Source organism: Punica granatum, chromosome 1, assembly GCF_007655135.1.
Source record: "Punica granatum isolate Tunisia-2019 chromosome 1, ASM765513v2, whole genome shotgun sequence".
Lineage (NCBI taxonomy): Eukaryota > Viridiplantae > Streptophyta > Magnoliopsida > Myrtales > Lythraceae > Punica > Punica granatum.
Genome location: NC_045127.1, coordinates 14,605,669 through 14,623,292, shown reverse-complemented (window position 1 = coordinate 14,623,292; position 17,624 = coordinate 14,605,669). Strand labels below are relative to the sequence as shown.

Here is a 17,624-nt window from a genome sequence, read left to right as displayed (position 1 = left end):
TTTGTCATCACGTTCCCACAAATATCGTCTGTAAATACTAGACAATGGAATGATTGCAGAGACAGATGAATAGAGCTAGCTGCGGTTTTGTCATCACGTTCCCACAAATATCGTCTGTAAATACTAGACAATGGCATGATTGCCAATTCGCCGAACCTGAGATCCGTGACAAAATGGAAAATGCAAAAAAAAAGAAAAAAGTGCATGATCATTTGTGCAGATACTGGATTAAATTTGTTGTTGAAAAGCACTTTGGTAGAAGTCTACTAGGCGGAAGATGTAAGTTTTAACACTTTATGCTGAGGAAAACTAGAGCAAAGAACTCCTGTAAGCTCGGGATCGTCCAAAACCTATATCATTCATGCAAACTAGTTGATGACCCGAGCATTGAGCGGGCGCAATTGAATAATTTTTTGTTGCAACTAATCTAAATAATTTTACACGTTATGCATAATATAATTTAGTTAAAATCGAATTAATTATGTTAAGGATATCAATAAATTACAGAAAATAATTCATATTGACTCAACAAAAACGATATCTTTACTTGAACATCAATTGAACAGTACTTCGGTGAAAGTATAATTATCTTGAAATTACTAATTGTGTATAAGTTTCTTCTAAAGTAAGGCCCGTAACATATCAATTTGAGACTTTCTTAAACTTACATGTATTAATGAATCCAAATTTCATTAGAAACAATAAGTTAGTAAAAATATAATTTTGGTTAATAAAATAATATATTTGATCAAACACGCAAAATATACATCTTTATCAAGAAAAATCATATTAAAATTGATAATTTTACTACTTCTTTCGGTCTCAATTCTTTTAATATATGATAAACCATTGTACCACCTCACAATCAATTAAGGTATAGATTAAAAAAGAAAATTTTCCATGCAATAAACGCACTAAACAAACTAACTTCCAAATAACATCCTAAAAAAATTACTTTTATGGGAAAAACATGAACTTGACAACCATGGATTTTGAGAAGACCTGACAAAACCTAATGAAATGCTGGTGAAGTATTATGAATCGACCAAATTGATATAAGACATTGGTGGCAGCATATCGAATACACATGTATTGCATATATAGTGCAAATGTCATAAGAATTAATACCAAAATTTCCTATCGAATATAAAAGTTCCAATATAATGAAATTTTTATCTTAGGAAATAATAGTCTAAGTTCCACTATACGATATATACGGCACATATATAACCAGTAGTAGTAGACTAAGTCTCAATATATTATATATACTGCAAATATGCATATATTGCAAATATATATGTATAATATATTATATATACGTGCAAATGCATAGTTAATAATAAAAAAGTTCTTACTAAATAAGTGAAGACGTGGCAAAGCGAGATAGCTCCTTTTTCTTATTTTTGATAATGTAGCATCCTGAAAATTTGCTTCAGAATTTGTTTTCACATATATATATATATATATATATATATATAGATTAGTGGAGTGCGTTAACTTCCTGCAATTTTGCTCTTCATGGGCTGATCGCTCGGTGTAGTTTCATCAACTCTGTGCAAGCAGTACTTAAATTGCATTTGGAGGAATTCTGAGGTAGTAAGAATTGCATAGCTAGCTCGACATGAGTTCCATGTTCTGATGCATTTCTCGGAGTGAGGATCCTTCTATAGCTAATATCGATTAATCAAGACGACTGAGTTACCCATTGTCATTTCCCAGAGGATTACATGATCTTGTCTTCGTCGAGCCATCACAGAACAAAAGAGAATGCTTGGAAGATGAAATTACAGACTCGGTCCTCCCATGAATAAGGAAAACCAAACCAAATACCAAAACCATCCAACCACACACAAAGGAACAAAGGCTCAATTCCAAATTTCCACGAAATTGGAGCAGACTCAAGCACTGTAATGAGGAAAAATACTCTCATATATACAGTATGAGAAGGAGCAGCATTCTCCACAGGATGCAAGGCCCGTTGCCAATATCACTATATGGAATAACAAAAAGAACTTTGATATGACCAAAAATAAGAAAAACTAACATGACTACGTGACAAAAAGAACCCAAAAAGGCATCCAGAACCAGAAGCGGATCCATGAAACAGAAAAGGTAAACCGAACAAAGATAATAAGGACAAAAAAACTCGACATTGCCAACTTCTCTACCTTTGATTTCCCATTCTTTAGAGTGACCACTCCTCATCGTCGTTTCCAAGCGAAGGAATGTAGAAGGCTGTGGTGGTACTATATGGGCTTTCTTTTCAGCATCTGGTTCCTTTCTTGGAATCCCGTTGCTGGAGTTGAATCATTAGAGATGGTTACTCGACAGAAATGGAGAATGTAAAATCTGAAGTAAGGAGTTTCGCAGGATTTGCACGGTGCCTACCGAGTCCATTAGCCTCAGAGGTTCTCATGATTCTGAGCCTTATCACTGAGCTGAGGAACATCCTGCATAATGCAAGAGATGAGGCGGCATGAATTGCTATTCCTTCTTAGCAAACATGTATTTAGCTGTTCCCCTCAAGAGGGAATGGTAGGATGATGAGTTAAGAGGAGCCTACCTCCAAGGGACATCTCCCACAAGCATCTTGTCTCCCTGTTTATCTTCATAAGTCAGCACAAAATCGGACGATCCATCAAGAAGCTTAGATGGTCGATTAACTTGTTCCTTCTCTCAACCACCTTCACATGGATTTCAGACGTAAAAGTCTAACACCTCAAAAGATTATCTACAGCACAGACAATAAAAGGCAAATTTTCATGTATTTGTCATGAGTAAGACAACTTGCAGGACACTGTTACTGTACGATTAACCCAAAATGAGAATCACTTGCAGGGGGGAATCGTAACTTAAAAGGTCCTGACATGGCACATCACGATTACATAATATTGGAGAAAATAACACGATATGTAACTTTACCAATTGAACTGGTGGGTCCAAAGAACATGTCTTCTATTGCTTGTGCTAGAGTCTCGTAGCTTGAGTGAGCATTCAAGTCCACCTTCCTGCCTATGGGAATCCCATCCACACACACCTTCACGAACCTGAGATTTGACATCTCTTTGACAAGCAAGCAGTCCCATGGCTATAAACAAGCAAGCATCATCAGCAATATATCAATCTCATTACAACCATACACACCTTTTAATATCACAATAACTCCAAACAGATTATAGCAACCATTATAAGGTTAGACCACAAACATTAAAGTCCATCACTTACATTATCAGCATATAACTAATTCATACACTATTTACCAGATAAAACTCTTAAATTCATCACAAGCGTCTTAAAAAAAAAATCACATACCTTCGAGCAAACAAATTATAACACAACAAAAATTACCTCCACAAATCATGTTAGACTTCCAATTCCAATTAATTAAATCATCTACGATTCTTTTAATAAATTTATATATATATATAGACATACATATATTTATTTACTTATATACATAATTTCACAATGGAATAGAGTACTCATACAACACCCAACATATGGTCCATGGAATCAAGCTTTCGGATGCAAGGATTTGGTCTCCTAAGTCCTACCAAAAGCTAGCATAAGAAGAAAACAGATCATATATCATATCAATTCCATCCATAAATATATATATATATATATATATATCTCATGCCTAACCATTTGCAATTCTCAAGAGAAGAGAAAGATTCAAACCCATTTGCTCTTAAATTCTAGGCACTCATGCAGCTATAATGGTCGATCATATAATCAATAAAAAGGTCAACCAATCAAAAGGCATATTAAGGCGGCAAGTTCTTCTTAATAAACTTAACAGCCCAATCCTTATAATTCAACATACTGAAATCCTATACTCACACAAGGTAGAGTATAAGTCATAAGCTTAGGAAGCTAATATAATCAGCTTCTTCTAGTCGTTCTACCCACCATCAGTATTCTCTCTGCAATAATAAGAACCAATCAATAACTGATTTATCTTATTCCTCAAATCATCATTTTTAACTTCACAATTTCAAACAAGTAGTTACATAGATTAAATTGCTATGGCAGCTAGGTTAGTAAAAAAAATTATATCTATCACCAAGCCCGATAAATCATTTCCATGATATTAAACCACCGATCAACAACCTCCAAGTTAATAACATAACTAACATTACCCAATTCTATAGCAGCAAAGGAAAGCTAAATAACTTGACAAAGCTCAGCTCATATTAGTCATTTTAACCACCATTAGAAATCCTAAAATAAACTATTAAACCAACTTCTTGAACTCAACACCCAAATGAACTACTACTTTCTAATTTGCTAGAGCACAATAGGACTAAGTAATTAAAAGAAAAACCTAATCAGCAATACATACCCAAAACCAATCAATAACGGATCACCATGTCAAGGTCTTCCTCGCGGTGCTCTCCAGCTTCCCTATCTCAATCTACCCTCAATCTTCTCTGCCTCGTTCCCCTCTCTATTTGGTTTTATCCACCGCCGACCTGCGACTTTCCCATCCTTGGCTCTTTCATTTGTCTACCTCTTTATCTAGCTCAAGCTCGGGCTCTGGCTATTGCTTGTTCACTCTCCATCTCTACTATTTTCCATATTCCATTCCAAGCTAAACTTCCCTTGACCTTCATCTCGAGCTCTCCATCTTTCTCGTTCACTCTCTCCCTCTCTCTCTCTCTCTCTCTCTCTCTCTGTTTCTTCTTTTTCGCCCGAACAGAGAAGCGTCTGGACCAAAAATAAAATAAAAATGCAGAGATGAAGAAGGCGGTGGAAGTTATGGGCTCAAGGGAAGTTATTTGGGCCATTGTGGGCTCTAAATGTTTCTCAGGCCCATACTTAACAATCTGCACTATAATTATATATATATATATATATATATATATATATCGTATATAATTTCCGCGTGTGCTATAATGCCATCAATATAGACACACACTATATATATATGTATATACTATATGCATGAGTCTGTAAAAATACCGGGTCTCACAGCCACACCATCAAAAATAAGGAAATGAGTTATCTCGCTTTGTCACGTCATTACTTATGTATTAAGAAAAAAAATTTCATTAATTATGCAATAAAATATATATTATTTCCATATATAGCCCAATAAAATATATACAATAGAACAAAATATGACTGTTTACATTAGCTACTATTCATGAAATTTTTTATAGTATATCAATTGAATTGCCGTTTATATAAATTGTAGTAAAATATAGAGTAAAAAACCAATATTAACAAGGCTCTATAATATTTATAGGGTTGCCATTTGCATTATGGGTAAATATATTCTTATAATATTAACCATAATCAAATTGCAGTTTATATAATATTATTTGTCTATAACATTGCAAAGGGAGAAGCAGCGTAGCTAAGAGGCAAGCAAAGGGAGAACCAAAGGTAAAAATCCTTTCCTTTGAACTTGCACTCCCCTGATCAAAATTTTTTTTATTTTCTTTTGTGAATTGAAGAAATCATTGTTTCATACTAAAATCATGTTCACATGTAACATACTTGAATTTTTTTACTTTTCAGTTACTTATCTTTTTAATGTGTAATGTTGTAGATTTTGAGGTACTATAATAGTTTATCACATGATAAAAAAAAATTGGGTCCTGAGAAAGACACAATGACAATTGGAGTGATATTGGCAAGATTGTGGGATGTCGTGAACATAAGGACTAATGAAGTCATTAGTTTTGACTGATTGTCCTTGATGACGAGGTATATTTTGGTATTTTTGACTAATTATAATATTTTGAAGTACAAAACTTGATTATTTATTAATTATGATTGTTTCTAAGGAAATCATAGTACTTTAATGCATGCAAGCATTAGAAAGACTTAGATCGATTTGTTCAGATCGTTACTTTGTGAAGGAGGTTTATACACTGTCCAGAATTTCAAGATAACTACATACAAGGAAATAATCTACTTGATATTTTATTATTATTATTATTATTATTATTATTATTATTCATAATCTTTGTTTAGAATTATTTTTTCATACTAATTCAAAAAGGCAATTTTTTTAGATATATAGCAAAATATTATTAAAATTATTTGTTTTGTTTATACTTGAGTTCTAATAACGTGCTAAAAAATCTTATACATGAATCTTTTATTGTTTCTTTTATCATTAATTATGTAGTAAAATATATATAGATTATATATATAGCCCAAGAGAATATATACAACGAAGCAAAATATACAATAGACTATATATACACATTACGGGATATATAGATTATCTACAATATAATAAAGTTAAACTTAAATATAAAATAGATAAGATATATTATATAATAATTTGTTGCCATTTACACTCAACTTAAATATATTATACAACATATAAAATAGATAACATATGAATATATATCAACGTGTGCATATATACAGTTTTCTTATTTAATGAAAATCAATATATCCCCGATAATATATAAATATATATATATATATATATACTAGAACATATACATACAATCTTCACTTTAGAAATATATATATTTGCAGTATATATCATATATTGAGACCTAGACTACTATTACCAATTATAGATGTCTTATATATCATATAGTGGAATTTAGACTATTATTTCCTGAGATAAAAAATTTCATTATATTGAATTTTTTATATTCGATAGAAAATTTTCTTATTAATCTATATGACCTTTGCACTATGTGTGTATATATATATATACACACCCGTATATATATTGTACATGTTTATTTGATATGCTAACACCAATATCTTACACCAATTTGGTCGATTTCGTAAAACTTCACCAGTATCTCACTAGACTTCTTCAGGTCTTGTCGAAATTCATGATCGTCAAATTCATCTCCTTTTTATAAATAAAAGTAATTCGTTTAGGATGTTATCTTTTTTAATGGATGTTAATTTGTTTAGTGCGTTTATTTTTGCTTAGGACTATCATATTTGTGTGAAAATTTTTCTATATCATTTATTTTTTACTGTATATTTTAATAGATTTTGAGATGGTACAATAGTTTATCATATACTAAAAGAATTGAGACCGAAAAAGTAACGAAATTATCAATTTAGATATGATTTTCCTTGATAAAGATGTAGACTTTGTTTATTCGATTAAGTATATTATTTTGTTAATAAAAAATAAATTATTACTAATTTATTGTTTATGGCAAAATTATGATTCATTGATGCATGTAAGTATAAGAAAGTCTCAGAATGATTTGTTTCGAGCCTTATTTTGAGGAAAAAAACTTATACACAATTAATAATATTCAAGATAATTACACTTCCATTGACGTATCATATGGTTAATGTTGAAGTAAAAATATCGTTTTTGCTTAGTTGATGTGAATGAGTTTTGGTGATCTATTGATATTATTAACATAATTCATTCGGTTTAACAACATTTTATGTATGCATTACGTGTAAAATTATTTAGATTAGTTGCAACAAAAACTTATGCAATTGTATCCACATGGGGGTCATCAACTAGTTTGCCTATAAGATTCATTGTTCTTCACTCTGTGTTAAGCAACTTGTGCCAGCTGGACCCGCGAGCCTATTTTATTGGCCTGCGAGCCATACTTTGTTGGGTTTCTTTTTGGGTTAAGTACGTTTTATCTTGTTTTGAAGGTTGTGACATCTTCTTTTACAACGTATATTTGGTATTATTTATTTTTCAATTTCTCATTATTCTAATCTCATTTTGGGCATCTTTCACAACATAAACATTATATATATATATATATATATATATAATTGGGCAAACAATTTATATCTGCGAGTTAGAATATTATACTTTTCCACTATGGAGCATCATAGTTGAAATTGAATTCGTTAAATTTGTCGATTTGCTGGACCTTTTTTCCTCCTTTTTTTTTATTGTAACTCAATCTTTAATTTTCGTTTTCGTTCTCTTTTTCCCCTTTTTGCTGATCAGGCTTGAGTTAGAAAAACAAAGGGAGAATTATAGCATCAAAATACGATAACTACAAGAACATTCATTGTCTAGGGACAACCTTTGAACGGTATGAACTACTAATACATCTATTAGATGTAAACTGTTTCCTTCTTGTGAATGTAGTAGACACATTTTTTTATGAATTACCGAGGCGGAGTAGAATTTTATTTGATAAAATTAAATAATATTGCACTTTCAAAGAACCGTTACATGTAAATGGGATCTTAATTGTTTGTCCCAAACCTTTTTCGTTTTTTGGAAGAAAAAAGCGAGTTATGGATAGACATTTCAAAATTACATGCATTCCATTCGGTTTATTGATCGGAAAAAATTACATTACCTATTCCAAATATAAAAATTAAAAATTAAAAAAAAGAAAATTAAATTCGATTATCATTTGTTGCTCAAACCGGCCTTGCGTGGTAAATGAATTTTTTTTTTAACTCTACTCCACTTTAACTTCACTTACTTTCAATTCAACAATACAATTATTATTTTTTCATTCTTCTTCAATTTTCTTTTATCTTAACTACCATTCAATTCAATTTTCAATACTAAATCCTCTCAACTATTCATTACTTTTTCCATAATTCAACAACACAATTATTATTTTCTCTCAACTATTCATTACTTTTTCTTACTTTTTTCATAATTTCAACAGCATAATTATTACAACCTCAAATAAATATAATTATTTATAGTTGGAATGGAGTGAAGTGAAGTATAGTTAAAAAAATTTCTCACTTTTTTATTCAAAACCATCGGCACGATATAAACGCATGATCTTTTTTTTCTTTTTTTTTTTGTAACCATTAAAAAAAAAGAACATGATCTGCTGCGCATGTTTATGGCATTTCAACTAACATCTTTCATTGAACTCTGGATTATATTGATAAGTATTTATCTGGAAGCTCCGGCCAGCCTGATCTCTTGATGACTTGATTACTTGCATAGTTTTTATAAGTCCACTCTATCGCTTTCAGTACATACATATTGTATGCATTGCTTAGCTTCCCTAAGAAGGATAAGAAACAGTCTCGGTTTCCCGATGGACAAGTAAGAGATTCATATCACTTATAAGCCGAAAAACCAAAGGTTCGAAGCCCACTAACCCAGCATGCATAAGCGCATCTCTTACCTTGTCGGAATAATCCTATCAGTACATAGGTTCTCATGGTCTCATCTGAAAGGTCTAACCGAGAGCTTTCATTCGATTATCAAACTTAATAACAAACACATATTTTTGAAACTATAGGTAGAAAATGAAGCTAATTCTATTGAAATTATAGGTAGAAAATAGATTTATTTAGGTAGAAAATAAAGCGAATTCCGTGAATTTTTATGGACTCATATAAAAGTATGTATGAGCTGAATTCTTATACTGTCACATCATCAAAAATAAAAATCGGAGCTCTCTCACGTTGCCATGCCATCGATTTACATTAATGAAATTATATATTCTTATGAAGTAAGGAAATAACTTATAATAAGAAAATTTTTATATTCTTATTAAGGAAACTTAATGAATTAATTATGCAGTAGATATATAAATTTTATGTATAATGCATAACCAAATACATATAAGAGAATAAAATATGACATAAGGTACACATAAATATATACAATTAAAGAAAATATGCAATAGAATATATAGATTACACATATACATCTCTCAATATTTAGATTATAATAGAATATAGCTCTATAAGGGCATTACAATAATTTGCATTGCTATACATATAAAATATAAAAGAAAGAGTTGTCGCAACAAAATATATATAGATGGCATATATATATAGTTGCCACTTCAATTAAATATATATGGAGAGTATAATGGTTAGTATATATAGATTAAATATATTAAATATATAATTGTTGTTTCCTGACAAATTCAATTTCTAAGTATATAAATAGTCCTCTACCAAGCTGAGTATTGATTAAAGGAGAACAAAATTCTATATAATTTCAAATCTCTTTTTTACTTTCTTCAAATTGGTGATTTTCATGGTTGAATTTTGATTCAAAGAAAGAATTTTTTTTATTGCAAATTTCAAACTAATTGCTATGATATTTTGATTGTTTTAATAATCTTCTCCAAAAAAAATTTTCTTGATTGAACTTCGATTTGCTGGATAAACTTTTTCGAGATTGATTGTTTCGATATTGATCGTTTTGACAGGATCTCTATTCAAGTTACATTGTAGATGTCGCTTCTAGAACGATAAGACTATTCTTATTATATACCTTGAATATTTCTTTTTATTTTTATTTAATATAAATTTTTTCTCCATTAGCTTTTAGTAGTTATATTTATTTATTTATTTTTATTCTTTGGTTGGACCTCAGTTTGTAGGACGAATTTTGTAAACTAATTTCTATTTTCAAACAATTTTTTTCCAATATTGATTGTTTTAATAAAATATTTATTTCAATTTTAATTAATAATATGAATAAATTTTGATATTTCAAAGTTTCTATGTTAAATTCTTAGTAATCATCCATGTAACGCGTGGGTTTTCATCTACTTTCCTTAAAAAATAAGTGATGTGACCTAATATAATATAATGCAGGTCGTAACTCTAACAAAGACGACACTTAGGTATAAGTTCTATATAAAATGACTTGTGCACGAGTCAATATTATTTAATTGAACTCAGAAAGAGAACGAGAAATATATTAATTTCATTAAAAAAATCGATCAGACAAGAGGCGCGACATACCTCAAATAATCTTCCTTTTAACACCTGGATATTAGTTGTTCTACATATAAGTTTCGTAAAATAAAATCAATTGTTTAGATTTTCAGGTACAAGGGAGGCCATTGGGTGATAATCAAATAAAAATTTTAATAATTAATAAGGGGTAATAGTAGTTCCATCACGGTATCGAATTTAGAAACTCTTGGTTATCAAATGAGAATGTGCGCTACTGTGCCAAATCCTTATTGATAAAAATTATGGAAAGTATTATTCTCGCAATCCCAAGAGATCAAGTATCAATTGTTTAGATTTTAATTAAAACTAATTGTACCATCTGCCCAATGCGCAAACTATATATTTCTTAGTGATTTACCAGTCTCTAAGCGTGATTATCAAAGACGGTGTAGTGTAATGGATTGTGATTTCACCTATAAACAAGAAGGTTCAATACTTGTTGTGAGACTATTTGCCCCTACTTTATTAGGATTTTTATTTTATTATATTAGACACATAAACATTCCTTGTAACCGGAAAAAAATAATAAAAAAGGCTAGTGTGTTTAATGTAGGAAATATATGAGAAATACCAGGATGAGGTTTGTTTTTCTTTTATTTTTCATAACGAAGGAAATTTTCTTGGTCACAACTTTGAATTAAGAATTTTGCATGTTATCATTATTTTTCGATGTGAACCCTGATATTGAAAATCCAATCGGATCCCAACTAATTCTGTCGAGTCGGATCAGCCCACATGTTATCATTATTTTTCAAAACTTAAATACTAAAAGAACATATCGATCTATTCCACGTACACACTTATAATCTCATTAATATTATGGAATAAAAAAAGAAGGTATAGTTGGGAACCTAGGGTCGGTCGGCTCTGTCTACAGAGCAAGTTGGCCTTATTAGTAGTGCCGGTTGGCCTTGTCAGAAGGGCCAGTCCGCGTTCTCTGTGGCTGTTCGGCCTTGTTGAACCGCTACCGTGGTTTCCAAATTTTGCATATCCTGCCATTATCTAGTCAGGGGATAAGGCCAATCAACTCTATACTAAGCCAACTGGCGCTCACGCTAGGCCCGGTCAGCGTTGCCAGTAGCGTTGGTCGACTCTGAATGTCAGCTAGGCTCATCTGACCAGACTGGGCTATTTACTCTCCTCACGGGCTATTAACTGATATTATATATTTTCACCTACCGAAAATATTATATATTTTAGAATAAATGCAGGTTTAGTTGGAATCATCATGAATTATGAATAACAATTAATTATTTGAACTTTCCAATTATCATATTTTTGCCAATCGAATTTACATGTAGCTTATAACTCATAAAATAGATTTTCCATTGAAAATCAACAGAGTTGACTCATAAAATCAAATTCCAAGTTAATCAATCTCAATTAAATTGTCATAAACTTAGATAAAAAAATTAAGTAAAAACGTCAGAAAATAAATAAAATGAAAAAAGTTGTAAAAGAATTTTAAAATAAAATTGTAAGTGTAGATTTTGTTGGGTTTTCTCCTTGGCCAATTTGATTGTGCTTCAGCTAATGGCTGCCGAATGGAGTTGTAAACATTAGAAATATATATATATATATATATATATATATAGTTGATCCAAGATTGGGCTTCAGATGATGGTTGTGGAACGGAGATGTAAAAACATTAAAAAATAAAAATAAAATCAAGTTTCTCTTATGGAACTGCCACTTCATCTAAAAATAAAATCAAGTTTCCCTTTTGACAATGGGGAAACGGTTTGCGAAATGTAAATGTCAATAATAACAATAATAATAATATATTTTCACCTACCGAAAATATTATATATTTAACAGGAAATTTAACATGTAAGTGCCTCAACCAAAATGTAAACCACCTAGTAAAATATGAACAATTTAATAAGTGTATTATATTAATCCTTTTGTCTTCCATGTTTACTAATAATTTCAGTTTCGTGAAGTGACATGGCACCATAATATTGTGCCACTTGTGATATATATGGCTATTGGTGATTAGACGAAGTATCACGTAAGGAGAAGTCTCCTTCGCCCTTCGTGGTACTTTGCAATATTTTGACCAACTTTTAGTATTTTATATAGATATAGATATATAGATATAAAAAAAAAATATTGATACTGCAAGCACTCCCTCTTGAAAATATGACATTAGCCCCACCTCTATGCTTAAGTAGCGGCTTATGTAGCGGTTCAATGTATCTTCTCAAGTGACTTTACACGCATTTTAATTTTAACAGAAAAATATAATCCTACATCGAACACGTGGTTTACATCTACTAATGTGAAGGTAAATTACACCATAAAACACAGAACATATGATTTCACTCTTTTTTTTTTTTGGTAAATTTAAATTTATTAGAGGTATTATTCTTCTTCTCAATAAGTGTACTTTTCGAGATTTGAACTTACGTATTCCTTCTTATGGGAATTGAAACTGCTTATCACTCAATTAACATTTTACGTGATTTCACCTTTACTTCGGATTTAATTTGCAATTTCAAAATTACCTGTAAAGCATATATGTTTCCTTTTTAATGCCAAATCTAGCACGTAATCGTCCAAAACTGACAGAAATAATTATCAACAGTATCTATCTCCATTGAAGTTTTAATGCAAATGCGTTTTTTCTTTTTAAGTGCCCATTACCTATGAAGCATATTTGGAACTTTTTTTATTTTATGTTTTTCTTTTTGTAATTTTGATGATGTGTCATTGCCATGTAAGAAATATGATTGAAAAATATGTCCACATTAGTTATAAAAACATAAGTACTGAAGAGATGATAGATTTCACATCTAAATGAAAGTTCTTGATTTTTAAGGGAAAATTAATTATTCATGATAAATCTAAGACGAATATAAGAGTTTATATTTATATGAACATTACCCAAAATAGAAATAAGGGCATTTATGGATGTCAAATATGGAGAAAAATAAATGAAGATCCACGCTATTATAACGATATAAGAATATTACACATCGTCCTGGAAAAGGAAATAAGTGAGAAATGATCAGTTAGACTTCAAATTGGAACTATAAATATTTGGACTTCGATATATCATCCGTATTTCTTTTATCTTTATATTTTATATGCTCCATTAGACTTAAGATGTCTCCTGTGATCAGCAAGAGAAACGTGTGTATATAATAAATGGTGGATTTCTTAACATAAATTAGTACCAAATCTCATATTTGTACGCCTTAAAAGGAAAAATTCAAAAGACCTAGTCATGGTTGTGAAAATATGATCTCTCATATAAAATGCCTTCTCATCTAATTAAAAGGTTATACTATTCTAACTCGGAAATCCATTGGATTAACAAATATGACAACAGACACGTTCAAGAACTTAGATAGAAAATGACGCTTTACGTTTGATTGGCTAATTGAGTGCTATCTTTTCTTCTTTTTCTTAATGGTTTAATGGACTAATGTAAAAATATAAGACGTGACATAATGCAATATAATTCAAGTCTCATTAGTCTAACAAGAACGACAACCATGATAGTCTAAGTTCTAACTAAATGAACTTGTAAATTACCTAAACTTTAAACTCTATAAAACACTTTATTTTCTCGGTTATAAGGTTGGCCCATGAGTTTAATATAAGAAAATACAAATAAAAAGCCTAATAAAGGGACAAGAGTTGCCCCACCAAACGAGAGTCGCAACTGATAAACTTCTAGGTTATTATAGATGATAGAGTTGTGCCACTGCATCATACCTATTTTCTCGGAATCACTTTTATTTTAACTATCTCACAAAGTTAGAGAGAAATATATTATGTAAAGACCAATTAAATAATTGTTTCTATTGATAAAATATTGTAGATACAGAATAAGACATATCAATCAAGGATCTTTCGGACCATCATCCACTTACCTGTTCTGAGGTGACAGATGTGGGTTGTCTCAACAAATCATCCTATTGGCATCTGAATATTGTTCTATAAGAGTCCTGTGATAAATCAAATTGTTGTTTTTCACTCAATCAAAATTATAATCGAACCATCCGCACAATCCGTAAATTAGAGTTCGGGGTCGTCTTCAATATCCGGCTGCGGTTAAGGTTGGAAAATATGAGACATATTTGGTTGATCAGGTTGGTCAGTTTTTATTTTACATTTCTGGCCATTTGTCACTTGACATATGCCGTAGTGTATATATATCGCATGTATTAGAAGGTCTCCTTGATCATTAAATATTAATTCTTCTCAACCTAACATGTATTAACAATATAATTTAGCATTTATTAATAAGATATTACGAAGAAGAAATAATGCTCGACCGACCTAAAGAGAAACCAAATCAAGAAGTCCTATACTGCACGATCGTTCAATGTATTTTTTAATTCGATCAATGTCAAAACACATAGTCATACAGATTAAAATTTTCTTTTTTTCTTAAAGAAAAACAATTCACAGCTTATAAATAGCTGTGTCTGTGCATAGCTTCGCTGGGGAAGTAATAAAAGAACGATGGACGAGTTGAGAAATATAGCAAAGGACTACATAGAAGATGCCGATGAAGATCCTTCATTCATGGCTTTGGTGCTTGCAGTTTTCTGTTCCATGAGCGAAAACGGAAACGGATCAGTGACTTACGAGGGCTTCCATTCGTACATGTTGATTTCTGGTACGGAAATTTTCTAGCTTGTCCTAGTTAGTTTAATTTGCATCCATTTATGAAGAGCTAGCTAGATAATTGACTTGACTCAAACTTCGATCAACTTGTACCATACTCTTTGTCAGGCTTTTCAAGAATCAACCATCGGATCTTCTTCGAGCAACTGGATCGGGATGGAGACCATAAGCTCGATCTGCTGGATGTCGCTACTTTCTGCTTATTATGCTTCGGAGGGAGGCCGATATGTGCAGGATGCAGTAGCTTTGTCCCGGGAGACCAGTATCTCACATGCTTGGCCTGCTTCCTCGATAGCAATACCCCGTTCAATCTCTGCCCTACCTGTCACTACAACATCAGGCAGCACCTTGACCATGACCACCTTGATGACTACATCGACAACTTTGCCATGATCGAATTGTTGAGGTACAAGGCGATCGCCACAAAAAAGGTAATGAATCAATCAGAAAAGGGGAAAAAAAAACATTTAGTGAAAGGTTAACGACCCAACGGGTTTAGTACCCACTGAGCAAGCCTCATATGGGTCCGATCTCTTTCTCCTTGCAGATGCTCTAAGGATCACCAAGAGTTTAATTTATAATTCCAGTTCTTTTTTTATTTTCCACTAGGCAAAACAATTACAAAGAAAATTTTCCGATTTGAAAATATAATTCGTTAGTTGGTTAAGAATAAAAAAAACCTGTGTTTCAGTTGCATATATGGTCAGTCATCTAAAATTAATTGCAAGTTGACTGGTAAAGGAACAAAGCTAATTTTATCATTGACTTAACCCTAATATATATTGTAGCAAAAACAAATCATACGCATACACAGTATTAATATATATACATATATATATGTATGTAATGCCTTATTTGCTTTTGATGTAGCATGTCACAAACGCAGAGATGGAACCCTCTATGTCCCGTGAAATTGCCCAGATCAACTCCGTCACTGGCTCATCCACTGCAATAGCTCCAGCCCGTGAACGACCTCAGAAGGTAATTAAATTCAATTTGACGCTCCATATTACGAATAACACAATGTCTACATTTGCAAAGACATACACTTTTTTTCTCCTGATAAAATAAGAAATAGGCCAACTTGCGACTCAATGTTAGAACTTACGGTTACATGTAATAAAATTGAACAGTACATAATGCCATTTTAGACATTATCTTTTGATAAATAAAATATTCATAATATACATAATGTGAGGTTGAAAACAAATAAACATACAGACATATATCAGTATTAAATGTGAAAAGAAGCTAATTAATGATATGAGTCTTATTTTTCTCAGTTTCACTGGAGAGACGGATTCACCCTGGCTCAGCTTGGGATTGCTCTAGCGAATGTTATAATCGCCATCTGTAGCCTTCTCTGAGGTTTATATATACATGTACGAATGACCAAACTTCATAAGGTTCCATTTTTTTTTTGTTTATGTTTGGTAATAGTTTATCAAAAAGAGAATGTAAGGTGCGTATCTCTTCATAAATATCGATTAGGTCGGAAAGATCGACCAACAATATATATATGGAGCAACTGTAGAGTTCTGCTGATCCCAAAATGACCCACGAAGTTAGGGTTGTAGAAGTACTCCTACAACGTCCCTAACTTCGTGTATGCTTTTACTATGTACCAGTAATAGATCCGCGCTTCACTGCGGACTATATCAATTTTTTCTTTTTAGCTTAAACCTGATTTAATGTACACTGTACTATATATCTGAAACGCAAGATCATATTTTTTTAACAATCGTATGTACTTTTTGTTGTGTCACACTATATATTATTTTTTAGCAACTATATATTTTCCAACTAAAAAAACGGTCGCATTATCAACGTAAACTGGTTCAAGTGGTTTGACGCTTGTTCTCTTTAAACAAGGTCGAGGGTTAAAGCCTTGTAAATGAAGAACATTCACGCTAGGAGAGCTTTATCCCTCAAGGGACCACCAACCCGGCTCGATTGGATTAGTCAAGGCTCATAGGGTTTCCGAATATCAAAGTTCACATCGAAAAAAAAAGTAGTGGCATTTCGTTTAGGCTAAATTTAAATTCTTTTGACTAATTTCTATAACTTAATAATGAGAATATGCCATTACAGTTTGTAACTTTGTACAAACAATTTATATTGCATGGAGATTTACATGCTAATACAAAATATATTTTATAACACAACATGTGCTGATCAATTTAAGCAGCTTAAAAAATCTTGCTTGCAATAAGTCTCTCAATTTACATTATTCACTATAACAACATGTGCTGATTTATTTCATTGTACTAGATATGTGGGCTTAAAATAAATAACTTTTTTGAAGGGTAAATAGATATAGATGT

The 17,624-nt window shown here is 31.5% G+C and overlaps 1 protein-coding gene and 1 long non-coding RNA gene across 3 annotated transcripts; one reads left to right on the top strand and one right to left on the bottom strand.

Annotated features, from left to right (window-relative positions):
• Positions 1–1,779: 1,779 nt before the first annotated feature.
• Positions 1,780–4,719, bottom strand: LOC116192702. Of its 2 annotated transcripts, XR_004154133.1 has the most exons (6): positions 4,346–4,719; positions 3,844–3,926; positions 2,923–3,088; positions 2,564–2,731; positions 2,389–2,450; positions 1,780–2,296 (listed from the first exon to the last, which is right to left on the bottom strand). It is a non-coding gene; the product is annotated as an uncharacterized LOC116192702 (long non-coding RNA). The 2 variants fall into 2 exon arrangements; XR_004154132.1 differs by lacking the exon at positions 3,844–3,926 and having other exon boundaries at positions 4,346–4,716.
• Positions 4,720–15,121: 10,402 nt separating this feature from the next.
• Positions 15,122–17,027, top strand: LOC116192701. The gene is made up of 4 exons (XM_031521315.1): positions 15,122–15,292; positions 15,409–15,731; positions 16,171–16,281; positions 16,584–17,027. Exons 1-4 carry the CDS (start codon positions 15,136–15,138, stop codon positions 16,665–16,667), a joined length of 675 nt encoding a protein of 224 aa, XP_031377175.1. The 5' UTR covers positions 15,122–15,135; the 3' UTR covers positions 16,668–17,027.
• The last annotated feature ends 597 nt before the right edge of the window (positions 17,028–17,624 follow it).

Coding starts and splice junctions, on each gene's coding strand:
- LOC116192701 (XM_031521315.1), top strand. CDS start 15,136: ATGGACGAGTTGAGAAATATAGCAAAGGACTACATAGAAGATGCCGAT. Junction 15,293..15,408: donor TTCGTACATGTTGATTTCTG/GTACGGAAATTT, acceptor ACTCTTTGTCAG/GCTTTTCAAGAATCAACCAT. Junction 16,282..16,583: donor CCCGTGAACGACCTCAGAAG/GTAATTAAATTC, acceptor TATTTTTCTCAG/TTTCACTGGAGAGACGGATT.